The 14,639-nt window shown below is 40.5% G+C and overlaps 2 protein-coding genes across 2 annotated transcripts in view; both read right to left on the bottom strand.

Annotated features, from left to right (window-relative positions):
* LOC136884710 (peptide methionine sulfoxide reductase MsrB) overlaps window positions 1-4,939 on the bottom strand; it is a 57,653-nt gene extending 52,714 nt beyond the window's left edge. Inside the window, exon 1 of the mRNA XM_068229682.1 lies at window positions 4,935-4,939. Coding sequence (XP_068085783.1) covers window positions 4,935-4,939 — 5 coding nt within the window. The remainder of the gene's footprint in view (window positions 1-4,934) is intronic.
* A 4,775-nt stretch (window positions 4,940-9,714) lies between these two features.
* Window positions 9,715-14,639, bottom strand: part of LOC136857248 (peptide methionine sulfoxide reductase MsrB) — a 43,875-nt gene continuing 38,950 nt past the window's right edge. Inside the window, exon 5 of the mRNA XM_067135740.2 lies at window positions 9,715-9,939. Within this exon, the coding sequence (XP_066991841.2) occupies window positions 9,829-9,939 (111 nt within the window). The 3' untranslated portion in view covers window positions 9,715-9,828. The remainder of the gene's footprint in view (window positions 9,940-14,639) is intronic.

Raw genomic sequence — 14,639 nt, 5'->3', positions numbered from 1 at the left:
GTTCCTGACAAGGAAGAAATGTTCAGAATTTCCTGAAGTCTCTTTCACAAATTTATGCATGAAGAGTGAACATACACACGTATTAAATTAGTTGGATGGGTGCTCAAGCCTATGGCAATAATACACTGAAATAATTTTCTAACGCCAAGCTGAGTTGCTCAGACGGTTGATGCGATGACCTTCTGATCCAAATTTGGCAGGTTCGATCCTGACTCAGTCCAGTGGTATTTGAAGGTGCTCAAATACGTCAGCCTTGTGTAGGTAGATTTACTGGCATGTAAAAAGAATTCCTGCGGGACTATATACAGGCACATCGCCGTCTCCAAAAACTGTAAAAGTACTTAGTGGGACGTAAAGAAAATTATTATTATTATTATATTCTTACAGTAAAAAAAAAAAAAAAAGTGACTGGATTCGAAACTCATGGCCTCCAATTTTCAATTTCAAGACTACTGCGATAACCATTACGCTACAGGCCCACAAGTTTTCGATTTTCAAAAATTTATGGTACCTACTGTTTAACAATGTGGACCCTCAAGTTTGAGTATACTAGAGTTCCATATTTGTTTTACGTCCCGCTAACATTTCAGTAGAGTATTTGATTGATTTTCTTAATAATAAGGGGCATAGAATGTAACCTCAATACAGATGCGAGGTCATTATCAGTTCCCATGCCCATTATCTTGCTGGGTAATTTGTTCAGCGCATAACACTTTCCTTGGAATATAACTGCAGTGTAAGATTATTTAGTGACAAACACTGACACACAGCAGTGCGCGAAGAATCATACAGATGGCAATATGTCATTGAAGAGCTGGTCACACCAAGCCATGTGGATAGCAGCGCTATCGACTTTCTCGCTGAAAACAGCAAACTGTCCGGTATTATCATATTAAAGTATTTGGTATTATTCCTCTCTTTGTGGGTATAATTTGAATGTAGAGAGGGTGTTTTCTCTCATGTTTGCCCAATGGACAGGAAAGAACAGGTCAGTACTGTAACGCAATTTTGCATAGTACATTTGCATTGGCGCTGTTTGAAAAACAAGATGATTCCAAAGCAATGGCGAGAATACGTCACTAATTCTCCTAACAAGGTTGATGAGACCAAGATTCTACGTAAAACAAACAGTAACGAGCAGAGTGATAGGAAGCAACACTGGGGGGCGGGGCAGGGATAGGAGAGGTTTTTCCGTGGTAGGCACCAGAAATGAGAAAAGGATCATCATTCGACAATTCGGATAATGAAATATATTAGACAATTGACCTTGTAAATTACATACACAGATTAACATGGGATTTGAAAAAATTCCAAGAGACAACATAGATGAAGTCCAGTAATGCGTTTTCCCACTTTCATTAAAGACCACAGAGTTCGAAACAATCAAAACAAAGGAAGAAACTGCTACCCAAAATCTTCTCACAAACTTTAAAATGATTTACACATACCATAAACTCACAACACTCCTTTTTAGGATAACAAGGATAAACTTTTCATAAAGCAACATTTTAGCATTACAACCATAATTATTGGCCACGATTTAAAAAAAACTAACACCTCCAGGGTGTTTTACAAAACTCTAATAATTCAAGCAAAGGAGGGATGGGAGGGAAAGGAGGAAGATGAAAAATAGCAAGGATGAAAGAAAAATAGGAATCCGACTGCGCAATACTTAGAGAGAGTTCTTTCGCCGGTTACTGTGCTATTTAAGAGGTTTGAACATATCATGTCAATGGTGGTCACTCTTAGTCCAAATTAAAGATTTTCATCTTCATTTTATGTCGTGAAAATTTTAAGTCCAGAGAACAGATTGGGCACAAAATAAGGCCTTCAATAAGCAGAATGAATAAACAGACAAGAGCCATGCAAGGCCAAATTTAGTCTTTGCAAAATTAGAAGTGAAGTGTTGGCTCACCCAGTTTCCCGACGATACGTTGTTTCCAGTTGGATGGAAAAGACTTGTGCTTGAACACAGCAAGCCGCACAAGGACAGAGTCTCTCTCTCTCTCTCTCTCTCTCTGTATACAATTCGATGTCAGGCTGGTGAGACGAGGAAGGCAGTGCCTTATATATACGCCAAGAAAGGAAGCCCAGTAACTTCAAGAAGTTTTTTTTTTTTTTTTTTTTTTTGCTAGGGGCTTTACGTCGCACCGACACAGATAGGTCTTATGGCGACGATGGGATAGGAAAGGCCTAGGAGTTGGAAGGAAGTGGCCGTGGCCTTAATTAAGGTACAGCCCCAGCATTTGCCTGGTGTGAAAATGGGAAACCACGGAAAACCATTTTCAGGGCTGCCGACAGTGGGATTCGAACCTACTATCTCCCGGATGCAAGCTCACAGCCACGCGCCTCTACACGCACGGCCAACTCGCCCGGTCAAGAAGTTTAGGGTGACGTAGCAGATGACATAGACCGTAGAATGTAAACACAGAGTGGCAGTCAGTACTGTATGTAGTGAGACACGGGAAGGAAGAGACGGGTGAGCACCAAATATGATTAAACCATTAACACATAGATAATAATAACAGTAGAAAGCATATAGTCCATTAGAAATGTAGATATTGCAGAATATATGGAGACGTAGATGTGACGATATTTCGTGAAGCTTGTAGAACGTAGATCGAAGGGTTATGGCAGGAGCACGTTACAGTACCAACATCTGTAAATGCAATGTTCCAACCATTCCAAGTCCAATACAAAATGAAACATGTAAGTTTTATAGGCTCAACTTGTGAAAATTTGAATTTATAATTCCACCTTTACAATACTGTAATTGCCTTTATTAAAAAGACTACGTTAGATTATACTCGTGTACTCGTTTGTCCTCATGAATACCAATGTAATCTTCTCCTACCTTTAAAACAACATACACTCAAGTCATCTACTAATGTAATTCCACACCATCTCTCCAGTGATAACTCAGAACGATGTTACAAATGGGAGTGTATATGGAATCAAGCATGTTTTAATATGCAGCAATTCATGAAAGACAGCAATCCATATGAAGTAGTAATTAATAAAGATTCATTGACAGGCTATCCAATGAGAAAAAGGCAGGGACCAATTTGAGATCAATAGAAGGAATAAGAAGAACAATAATAAAGTTTAATCAAGGCTATGTATACTTTCTACTTGAAAGATAATCCAAAACACAATTTAGCATTCCGTAACATGGTACATTAATTCAAAAACTCTTGAGTCTATTGATTAATTGGAGGCCATATTTTGTTGGAAAGAAACACTCATGTAGAACTGAAAACCGCCTGAAGAAATGAAGGTAAGTTTAAGACACTGGCTGCCAAAATCCATTTGGTAAACAAAAATGATAATAGTAAGTAAAGCACTCTGTTGCTCACCCAATGCAGTAGAAAGTAAACGGAGTTTCCCAGCAGAATACTGGGAACCCTTTGGACGACCCTCCAACCTCACTCGGTATCAGCGCTGGACTGAAGACCGATTTTTTTACGGGGGGCCGCCATGGCAATCGACTCAATCTACATTGCCTCCGACATGCTATTAGTTTCTAAGTAGAAAAGAGATAGCTATTTTTTTATTATTTTTTTGCTAGGGGCTTTACGTCGCACCGACACAGATAGGTCTTATGGCGACGATGGGATAGGAAAGGCCTAGGAGTTGGAAGGAAGCGGCCGTGGCCTTAATTAAGGTACAGCCCCAGCATTTGCCTGGTGTGAAAATGGGAAACCATGGAAAACCATCTTCAGGGCTGCCGATAGTGGGATTCGAACCTACTATCTCCCGGATGCAAGCTCACGGCCGCGCGCCTCTATGCAAAAAGAGATAGCAGGGAAGAGTGGGAAGTGATACAAGGAGTAACTGCTGGTTTCCGAGTTAGACTTACTACCACGGCAAAGTTTGTGTTGGTAAGGTAGTGTTAAGGTGTGGTATTGAAGGGTCAGGGAAAAAACCACATAGGCAGAAAAGAGAAAGAGCCTACATGTAAAACCTGACATCTTTTGATAGCACATGCAAGGATGTGGGCTGGAGGCTGCAGAGGCTGTGTTAGGAATATTTGTCATGCAATCATAACCATTTCCTTGCCATTGTCTGTTATTATGGGGATCAGTCCTTCTTGTCACTGTCGGGTCGGCTCAGGTCTACTAACGTCTGGACTTTGGGCCACAGGTTCGTCCCATTGCCCAGCAGCCAGCAGTCCCTGGTGCCAAGTCTCCGTTTGGAGAGTGAGGATTAAAAGCCAAGCCTTACTTGGTGCAAGAGGCTATCTTCTTCCGCCTGTCAATGTCCCTCTATGTGGTGTTGTTGGACACACTTGTCACTACAGTTCTGCAACTATGCTAAGGTTATTAGTAACAGTAAACATATATATACAGGTACTCATTGGAGTGCTGGCTTGCTTCCCTGCTCTCATGTCCAGCGTTCCACCTAAATAAGGGTGAAATAATACAAATAAATAACTATATTATTACTGCTGTCTTCGTTGTAGGGCGCGGACAGGTGTTCCGCTCGCGTGGCTCTATTGGGGGGGGGGGGGAGGTGGATTGATTCGTCCTTGGCCGTCTGGCTGTGTTGCTGTCGTCTTCTTGAGTTGTTTTTATCAATCTTTCCTCGCCTGGTCCCTGGGGATAAAGACAGCTGTAATCAAAGGGACATTTATATAGGTACATGTTGTCTGCAGTGTGTGGGTTTAAGTGTTGCCTAGGTGTCAGCTTGCACACACAGACCAGTCAACATAAAACAATCTACATTGCCTCCGACATGCTATTAGTTTCTAAGTAGAAAAGAGATAGCTATTTTTTTTTTTTTGCTAGGGGCTTTACGTCGCACCGACACAGATAGGTCTTATGGCGACAAACAAACCCTGTGGCTGAAGAGAATGCGTTTCAGTGTGGGGTACTTGGTGTAAAGATCGACATCGTAGCATCCGATCGCGCTTACTAGCGGGGTGATCTTATTACCCCATGACTTTGTGTACATTCTTAGTGTTTGTTTACGTATGTGGTGCCTTATCGAGTTGACTTTTGCAATATCGCGTAGTTGGCGTATTGGTGTGTCGAAAGGGAGTCTGGCTGCTGCTCGAATGCATTTACTGTATTTTGTATTAGTTCTAGCTTATCCAGGTTCGTCATTGCAGTGAACCCCCGCGCTGGGGTTGCGTACATGATTATTCGCCTAATTAAGGCCTTACACATGTTTATAGCTATGTTTGTGTTAATACTGGACTTTTTGTTCAGCATAGGGTATAGCTGGCTGAATCTAAAGTGAGCTTTTCTTTGGATATCTTTGATGTGGTGCGGCATGGTGAGCTTTCTGTCTAGGACTACTCCTAGGTATTTGGCTTTGTCATGCCATGTTATATCTTGATTGAAACGCTTTAGTGGTTTTATGTTGACTGGTCTGTGTGTGCAACTGTTCTTCCTAGTGAACAGCACGGCTTGGCACTTAGAGCTGGGAATGGTAGGAGTGGAGCGGAGCAGTTGTTTTCACTCGTCTTCCAGAGACCTCCGGTAATCCTTCAATTGAATTCACTGGTGGAAAATTCAAATGCTTTAATGTGGGCAATGTTGTAATGGTGATCGTAGGAGGAATTACAATTTAGATTTCAGTACTAATTCCACAGATGCATGTGTTCTCCTACGTTTGTCATTCAAATGCTGTAGTCGTTTCAAGATCGCCGCATTATTTGTTACGTTATGAACAACAGATTTTGATCTGCTGACATTCAGTTTGCAATAGGTGCAGGAGGATAGAATACTGTAGATTGAATATTGGCATATATTATACCGTTGCAAATGCATTTACAATATTATTAATAGTAAAAATGTTTAAGTAATAATTATATTCCATTGCATATAAAATGTATTATATACGGTGCTGTTACATTAATTATACTCGTAGCTCATTTATTACGGAAGAGTAGGCCCAGCTCCATGGCTAAATGGTTAGCGTACTGGCCTTTGGTCACAGGGGTCACGGGTTCGATTCCCGGCAGGGTCGGGAATGTTAACCTTATTCGCCGGCACTGGAACTGGGTGTATGTGTCGTCTTCATCATCATTTCATCCTCATCACAACACGCAGATCACCCCTACGGACGTCACATCAAAAGACCCGCATCTGGTGAGCCGAACTTGTCCTCGGACACTCCCGGCACTAAAAGCCATATAACATTTCATTTTTTACTGAAGAGCACGAACTGATTGGAAGTGGTTATATGCTGTATCGGGCTGAGTAGTTCAGATGGTAGAGCACTGGTCTTCTGAGCTCAAGCTAGCGGTTTCAATTCCGACTTTGCTCGGCGGTTCTTGAAGGTGGTCACATACAAGAGTCTCATGTCAGCAGGTGTACCGGCACATGGAAGAACTGCTGTGGGACAAAATGCGGGCACTTTAACATCGCAGAAAACCACAAAAGTGGTTATAGGAGTACAATAATAATAATAATAATAATAATAATAATAATAATAATAATAATAATAATAATAATAATAATAATAATAATCTTTCTATCAATTTACCCTCCAGGGTTGGGTGTTCCCTTGGACGCAGAGAGGGATCCCACCTATACCGCCTCAAGGACAGTGTCCTGGAGCGTTAGACTTTGGGTCGGAGATACTTTTTTGTTTTGTTTTACGTCGCATCAACACAGATAGGTCTTATGGCGACAATGGGATAGGGAAGGCCTGGGGGTGGGAAGGAAGCGGCCGTGGCCTTCAGTTAGATACCATCCCGGCATTTGCCTGGAGGAGAAATGGGAAACAACGGAAAATCATCTTCAGAGCTGCTGACAGTGGGATTCGAACCCACTATCTCCCGCCTAGAAATTGCTCTCCTTGGCCGCTCCTAGCACATCGTCGCCATAAGACGACATGACGTAAAGCAAATTGTTACAAAAGTAATCGACAAATGAAACACGAACAATAAATGAGAATGTATATATTTCATATATTCGCCTTCGTCATAATTATAAATCAGTATTTACTATGTCGCTAGCACATCCGTTGCGCACCACGGATGCAACGGCAAGCGAGCACACATTCAGTACTGTTCCTCCATCCTCCACTCGCCCTGTGAAGCACCGATTGGTTTGTAAGCAACAGTTTACTACCAGAGAATACCGGAGGGAGCGCTGCACTCGCACTACCGATTGCAGTCATAGGAGCAACTGCTCCATTCCCAGCTCTATGTCCAATGACGAACCGATTCAGTCTCAGATGAAACTGTGCAACATGACATAGCTAAGATGAAGACAGACTGGCTAGAGCTGGGAACGGTAGGAGCAGAGCGGAGCAATTGTTTTCGCTCTTCCTCTGCAGACCTCCGATAGTCCTCCGATTGAACTCACTGGCGGAAAATTCAAATGCTTTAATGCTGGCAATGTCGTAACGGTGATCTTGGGTGGAATTACAATTTAGGTTTCAGTAGGCCTACTAAGTCCACAGATGCATGTGTTTTTCTACGTTTGTCATTCAAATGCTGCAGTCGTTTCAAGATTGCCTCATTATTTGTTACACTGTGAATAACAGATTTTGATCTGTTGAAATTCAGTTTGCGTCCGCCTCCACCCCCAAGGGCCCGGGTTCGATTCCCGGTTTTGCCACAAAATTTGAAAATTGGTACGAGGGCTGGAACGGGGTCCACTCAGCCTCGGGAGGTCAACTGAGTAGAGGTGGGTTCGATTCCCACCTCAGCCATCCTGGACGTGGTTTTCCTTGGTTTCCCAGTTCTCCTCCAGGCAAATGCCGGGATGGTACCTAACTTAAGGCCACGGCCGCTTCCTTGTCTATCCCTTCCAATCTTCCCATCGCCCCGCAAGACCCCTGTTCAGCATAGCAGGTGAGGCCACCTGGCGAGGTACTGGTCATCCTCCCCAGTTGTATCCCCCGACCCAAAGTCAAGCTCCAGGACACTGCCCTTGAGGCGGTAGAGGTGGCATACCTCGCTGAGTCCGAGGGAAAAACTTACTCTGGAGGGTAAACAGATAAGAGAATAAGAAGTTTGCAATAGGTGCAGGTGGATAGAATAATGTAGATTGAATATTGCATTTACAATATTACAACAGTTAAAATTTTTAAGTTATGATTATATTCCATTGCATGTGAACAGGTGCTATATAAATTATACTTGTAGCTCATTTATTACTGAAGAGAAAGAACTGATTGGAATTGTTTATATGCTGTACCGGGCTGAGTAGTTCAGATGGTAGAGCGCTGGCTAGTTGTTGGGACGGAGCGGTGTGGAGCGAAGCAGTTGTTGTGACGTCATCACCCGGTGGTACCGAGTAAACTACCGAGTGAATGTACTGTTTTTTGTTTTTTTTTTTTGCTAGGGGCTTTACGTCTCGCCGAATCAGATAGGTTTTATGGCGACGATGAATGTACTGTAGCGGCACGTTTAAACACGTTACTGATATGACAAAGTAAAGGTATTTCACCCGTCTATTCAATGCCCTTTTCTCACAACATAACTGTTTCGCTTAATACAGCAATGTTGTTTTCTGCTGCTGAAGCCAACCTGCTCATTTCATCCTTGTGATGCCTCTTGATATGATCCCACAAATTTGATGCATTACCACCCGTCGCGTAAATGCGGCCGCAAAATTTGCATTTTGCTGGTGTTTATCATCAGTCATTTCAAAGAAATGCCATGCATCAGATGGTCTTTGTGGCATTTGTGGTGCAAATTTCTGTAAACATGTATTAAATTCCTTTAAATATTCTAAAACATGAATACCATCTAAAAATGGGATTAAATATCAAACTAATACTACCACAATTATTTTCTAATATACTTTGCATTATCTACAAAACAACAAGCAGAGGAAATATAGATGCAAATTTAATAAGCACAGGCTGAATACAGGTACAATACACTTACAAGGGGGAGGCCACGATGTTCAGATCACAGACTACCTTCAAACTTTGTACACATTTAGTAGTCCATTATTAAATTGTAATCAAGTTCAACTTGCATCATCAGTATAACTCCACCTCTTAATCAAGAAAGCTATTTTAATGTGGCATTATCACCACACTGTTTTATGTACAATATGCATATAATTTTATTCGCACAGCCACTCACGTTGTTTTATAATTGAAAATTCATTGTTTTGAACAACAATTTAATCTGTGATTTTAACTGGACTTCATGCTTCATATCATGTTCACGTTGCACCATTTTAACATTGAAGATTGACAAGACGCCATCACACCGCGTTACAGGATACAAAGACTTTTTATTCACTTATTTCAACGTGTCCTCGCCTTATTTTTAATGTTTTGTATTTGTGACTGAAGATGTCCCATAAGAGGACAAAACATGTTTCACGAGTATAATTTAATGTAGTCTTTTCAATAAAGAAAATTAAAGTATTGTAAATGTGGAATTATAAATTCACAATTTCACAAGTTATAAGAAAACATGAAATGAAATTTACACCAACTTTTATTCTGCAAAATATTTTGACAGAATGTAGTTTTGGTTTCCAAAGACATAAAGACAGTGCACTAGACAACAGTGAAATCACCTGCTGCCATGTCAGTGGCAGTGCTTTTCTTTTCATTTGTGCAAACCAGGGTAGAACTAAAATGTTGCTAACCAGGAGCATTGAGTTAACGTAACTGGATTTCTACGTACCTCAATTCTGCCAGTTAAACTACAATATGATTCACCATACCTGTACCTTGATTATTATCAACCCATACAACAGGTACATGCAGCTACTTCTCAATAAGAATGAGTATAGCATGTTCTGACTTTATTCACCATGTTATACATAAAATACTTACAATATATAAAATAGGTATTTACATTTCATTACAGGCAGACAAAACTTAACATTTCTTTTGATTCACTCAAGTTGGCTTGTTTTGTGGGGCAAACTTCAAACACACACTGTTGATGCAGTACCTGAGTCCTGTCGGTGGAGGGCCATCATTAAACACGTGCCCCAGATGAGCATCACACTGAAAAAACAATGTTAACTTTATCTCAAATCAAGTCATATATAGAAAGATAGGAACACATAATAGGATGATATATGACAGGTCAGCATCAGTGGACTCTATATCAGGCATAAATCATGTGTCCTGTATTATCTGGTTTTTGTCCTATATTTTTCAATAATAAAATTTAAGAAATAAATAATTCAAGAAGGAGAAAATTTGGGAAGCTTCATGGAATTTTATAACAAAGCTCTAAGATATCTCCTCTAGTCTTATGATTCATTTGAGGAAAATGTTGCAGCAAGGCTACAAGTATATTTAGAAAAAAAAACATTAATTTTTTAATCATCATTAATCTGCAATTACGACTGTCACCTAAACTTTTCTTAAATGATTTCACAGAACTTGGAAATTCCCCTTGATAAATTACTCCAATCCCTAATTCCTTTTCCTATAAATGAATATTTGTCCCAGTTTGTCCTCTTTAATTCCAAATTATCTTCATATTATGATCTTTCCTATCCTCAAAAGCTCCACTCAAGCATATTCCATGCCATCTCTCCACTAACAGCTCGGAACATACTTCTTAGTTGAGCAGCTCGTCTCCTTACTCCCATTTTGCAACATTTTTGTAACACTACTGTTTTGTAACTTTAAAGCTTTTCAGTCTGCTGAAAACACTAATAAAAACACTATAACATATCTGCAAAAGAAACTTAAACTAATAAACAAAGAATGACATGTTTCATTCTATAGGAACATCCCCAGATTCTACCAAGTCACTTTAAACCATGTGTATATATGTACAGTATTGTTTACATTGTGTAAACTTGTCAATAATTGTGAATTGGTGATGTTATGATCAAGTGAAACAAATTATGATGTCAGTAGTCCTCCAATGTCAACATAATAACTTCAAGAAAATTTTCTGTACTTAAGCAGCCAACAGACTATTACCTCCAGCAACTATATTTGGACTGAAGCTAGTTCCCTTGCTCTGGTCATGGTTGCTTCACTGGCAAAAATAGTATCCAAACACCATGAAGTAAGGAATGTAGAATAAGGAAACTTTGGCATTAAATTTTGAGGTAACATATTTAATTTATTAAAGGTACAAGACTACAGGTTAATATCTGTGCGAGAAAAGCCATCGCAAATGTGCCATGCTGGCCCATTATTAACCGGTGTAATCGTCTGACTATTGAATGCAGGCATGCATACGTGCATGCATTGTGGCATACAGGTGCCGGATGTCAGCTTGTGGCATGGAGTTCCATGCCTGTTGCACAAACAGGCCCATCAAGGTGAGTCCCTTACTTTAATATTTTTTAATTTAATGCCCTCTTTTCCATCAACTTATTTTAATTCAAAATTTTTCTTTCTAACACTTCAGGTCCTGCACTGGATCGAGAACTTTCTGGTTTCATAACAATACTTCTGTCAATGCCGTTAACACAATCCACTTACATAATTACTTTATAATTTATTGCTTACCTTATGAAAATTGATGCTACAGGCCACTACCAAGTTTCATATTATCAACAGAGGAACAATGTTTTACATCAGCTTTTAGATGTCAACATTCAATATTCATCCAGTGTTTATTCATGCCATGCTCAAGACTTTTAGGCATTATACAGTGACAAAGACTTTTTAAACCATTTGTTAATATTTTTTCACTTCTACTTTATTATTTGGCCATCAAGTCCCTAACTTGTAAATTTTGTAAGAATTACTTTTTTTTTTTTGCTATTTGCTTTACTATGTTGCACCGACACATATTATGTCTTATTACATAAAATCAGTTTCATGGTCCGTATCGCACTTCAATAGATTCACAATTAAGTATTTATTATTTTCCACCTAGTCAATACAATGATTGCTTAAGGCAATTTAATGGTTAAAAGTGGTACATGTTTCGTATTTTATCAACAGTGTTATGTGGCTGAAGATGTTGATAAAATACGAAACATGTATCACTTTTAACCATTAAATTGCCTTAAGCAATCATTGTATCGACTAGGTGGAAAATAATAAATACTTAATTTTGAACATATGTCTTACGGCGACGATGGGACAGGAAAGGCCTAGGAATGGGAAGGAAGCGGCCGTGGCCTTAATTAAGGTACAGCCCTGGCATATGCCTAGTGTGAAAATGGGAAACCACAGAAAACCATCTTCAGGGCTGCCGACAGTGGGGCTCGAACCCACTATCTCCCGATTACTGGATACTGGCCACACTTAAGAATGACTTTTAAGCACTATCACGTTGTATATATCATCCAATTAATGTCATTTTATTACTAATGGTCTATATTTTGTATTATAATATATACAGTATATATATATATATATCTTTGTTCATTTGATCTATTGTTGCTGATGATGGTATCCAAAAACATCGAAACTGGTACCTAATAAAAATGTTGTGATCTTGTATTGATATAAGGTGGATCATTTATACTCTCCTTTATTGTATGCAACACTGGAGTTGTCGTCTTATGATGTCCCATACGTGATCGATTCGGGGGGAGGGGAACGAGCAGGCCAACGCAACATGTCAACATTCTGTAGAGCACATTGGGTTACAACAGCAGCATGGGGGCATGCATTATCCTGTTGGAAAACACCCCCGGAATGCTGTTCGTGAATGGCAGCACAACAGGTCGAATCACCTGACAGAAGCACACTCTGCAGTCAGGGTATGTGGGATAACCACGAGAGTGCTCCTGCTGTCATAGGAAATTGCTCCCCAGACCAGAACTCTCAGTGTAGGTCCAGTGTGTCGACGCCGCAGACAGGTGGAATGCAAGCGCTCACCTGGCCTTCTTCTAACCAACACATGGCCATCACTGGCACCAAGGCAGAAACAGCTTTCATCGGAAAACACAACGGACCTCTACTTCATCCTCCAATGATCTCTCGCTTGACATTATTGAAGTCGTAGATAGTGGTGGTTGTCAACAGTTGCGAGTGGTGCCAACTACCGCTCGAATTGCTGCTGCAGATGCAGTCCACTGCACCACAGCCATACACTGAATACGGCGGTCCACCCTCTCGGTGGTGCCATAGAGACATCCGGAGCCCGGTCTCCTTGCGAACATACGTTCTCATGACCACTGCTGCCAGCATGCATGCACAGTGGAGATATTCCTGCCAAGTCGTTCTGCAATAGCACAGAAGGAAAATCCACCTTCATGTAGCCCTAGTATACAGCCTCGTTCAACCGCAGTGAGCTGTTGATACTGGTCTCTTTGTCGTTGTAAAGACATTCTTGACCCACTCACTGTCACTGTCACTCCTTCAATCTCACGGGTAATTAACGCTCTCACACAGTACAGCTCGTATTTAAAGCAAACCTGATGTGTAACGTCATGGGGTCGCTACTAGCGCCACGCTAATGCGATTTGCGGGAAATTTGAATCAATGTCATCTTTCAGATGTATAAACAAGCCTACCAATGTTCGTTAATCTAGCACAACCCCTTCCTGATGTTTGGATATTTTTTTTCTGCTGGTGTATGTAGGGGAATGCCATAGGTGATAAGTCTGTTCAGTGGAGAGTGGGGATGGGAAGTGCTGCTTGGTTATCCTGTCTTGTTGTGTATTAGAGAGTAAATGTATGATAATTATTTTATTAAATAAAAATTCAGTACAGATAAAAATAACCTAACCCACATGCCAGGCATTTCGCATCAGAGTGTATAATTAGTGTTTTCTACAGACTGAAAAACTTTAAAGTTACATTAACAGAGTCCACAGTGGGAAGTACGGTTTCTTTTTTAACACTACTATTTTGTCAGAAATCACCCAGAACAAATGATGCTGCTTTCCTTTGGATCTTTTCCAGTTCTCGTATCAAATAATCCATCCTCCGTGGCTCAGACGGCAGTGTGCCAGCCTCTCAACGCTGGGTTCCATGATTCAAATCCCAGTCCCTCCATGTGAGATTTGTGTTGGACAAAGTGGAGGCGGGACAGGATTTCCCATGGGCATTCCAGTTTTCCCTGTCATCTTTCATTCCAGCAACACACTCCATTTTCATTTAGTCATAATCATTGTCCCAGAGGAGTGTGACAGGCTTCAGCAGCCAGCACATTTCCTTTACTTGCCGCTAGATGGAAGCTTCATTCATTCCATTCCTGACTTGGTCAAATGACTGGAAACAGGCTGTGGATTTTCACTGTATCAAACAATCCTAGTATAGATACCGTACACTGGGACCATATTTTAACTGAGGTCTTACCAGAGACTTATACGCCCTCTCCTTTATATCCTTAATACAACTCCTAAATACCCCCATAACCATATGAAGAGATCTGCAACCTTTATTTACAACCTTGTTCATGTGATAGCCCTAATGGAGATCTTTATTGTTATTAACACCTAGGTACCTTCAGTGATCCCCACAAGGTGTTATAACCCCATCAACACAGTAATTAACTGTGAGGATGTTTCCTCCTGGTGAAACTTACACCCTAACTTTTCACCCCGTTAATCATCATACCATTGCCTGCTGTCCATCTCACAACATTGCTGAGGTATTTTTGTAGTTGTTCACAATCCTGTAACTTATTTATTACTCTGTATAGTATATCATCATATGCAAAAAGCCTCATCTGTGATTCCAGTTCTTTACTCAAATTATTTATATACATAAGAAAACATAATGCTCCAATAATACTGCCTCTTATTCATAGATTGCACATAGTTGTTCTCGAG

The sequence above is a fragment of the Anabrus simplex genome, chromosome 1 (genome assembly GCF_040414725.1).
Source record: "Anabrus simplex isolate iqAnaSimp1 chromosome 1, ASM4041472v1, whole genome shotgun sequence".
Lineage (NCBI taxonomy): Eukaryota > Metazoa > Arthropoda > Insecta > Orthoptera > Tettigoniidae > Anabrus > Anabrus simplex.
The sequence above is the reverse complement of the archived record's forward strand: the minus strand, read 5'-3'. Positions and strand labels throughout refer to the sequence as shown.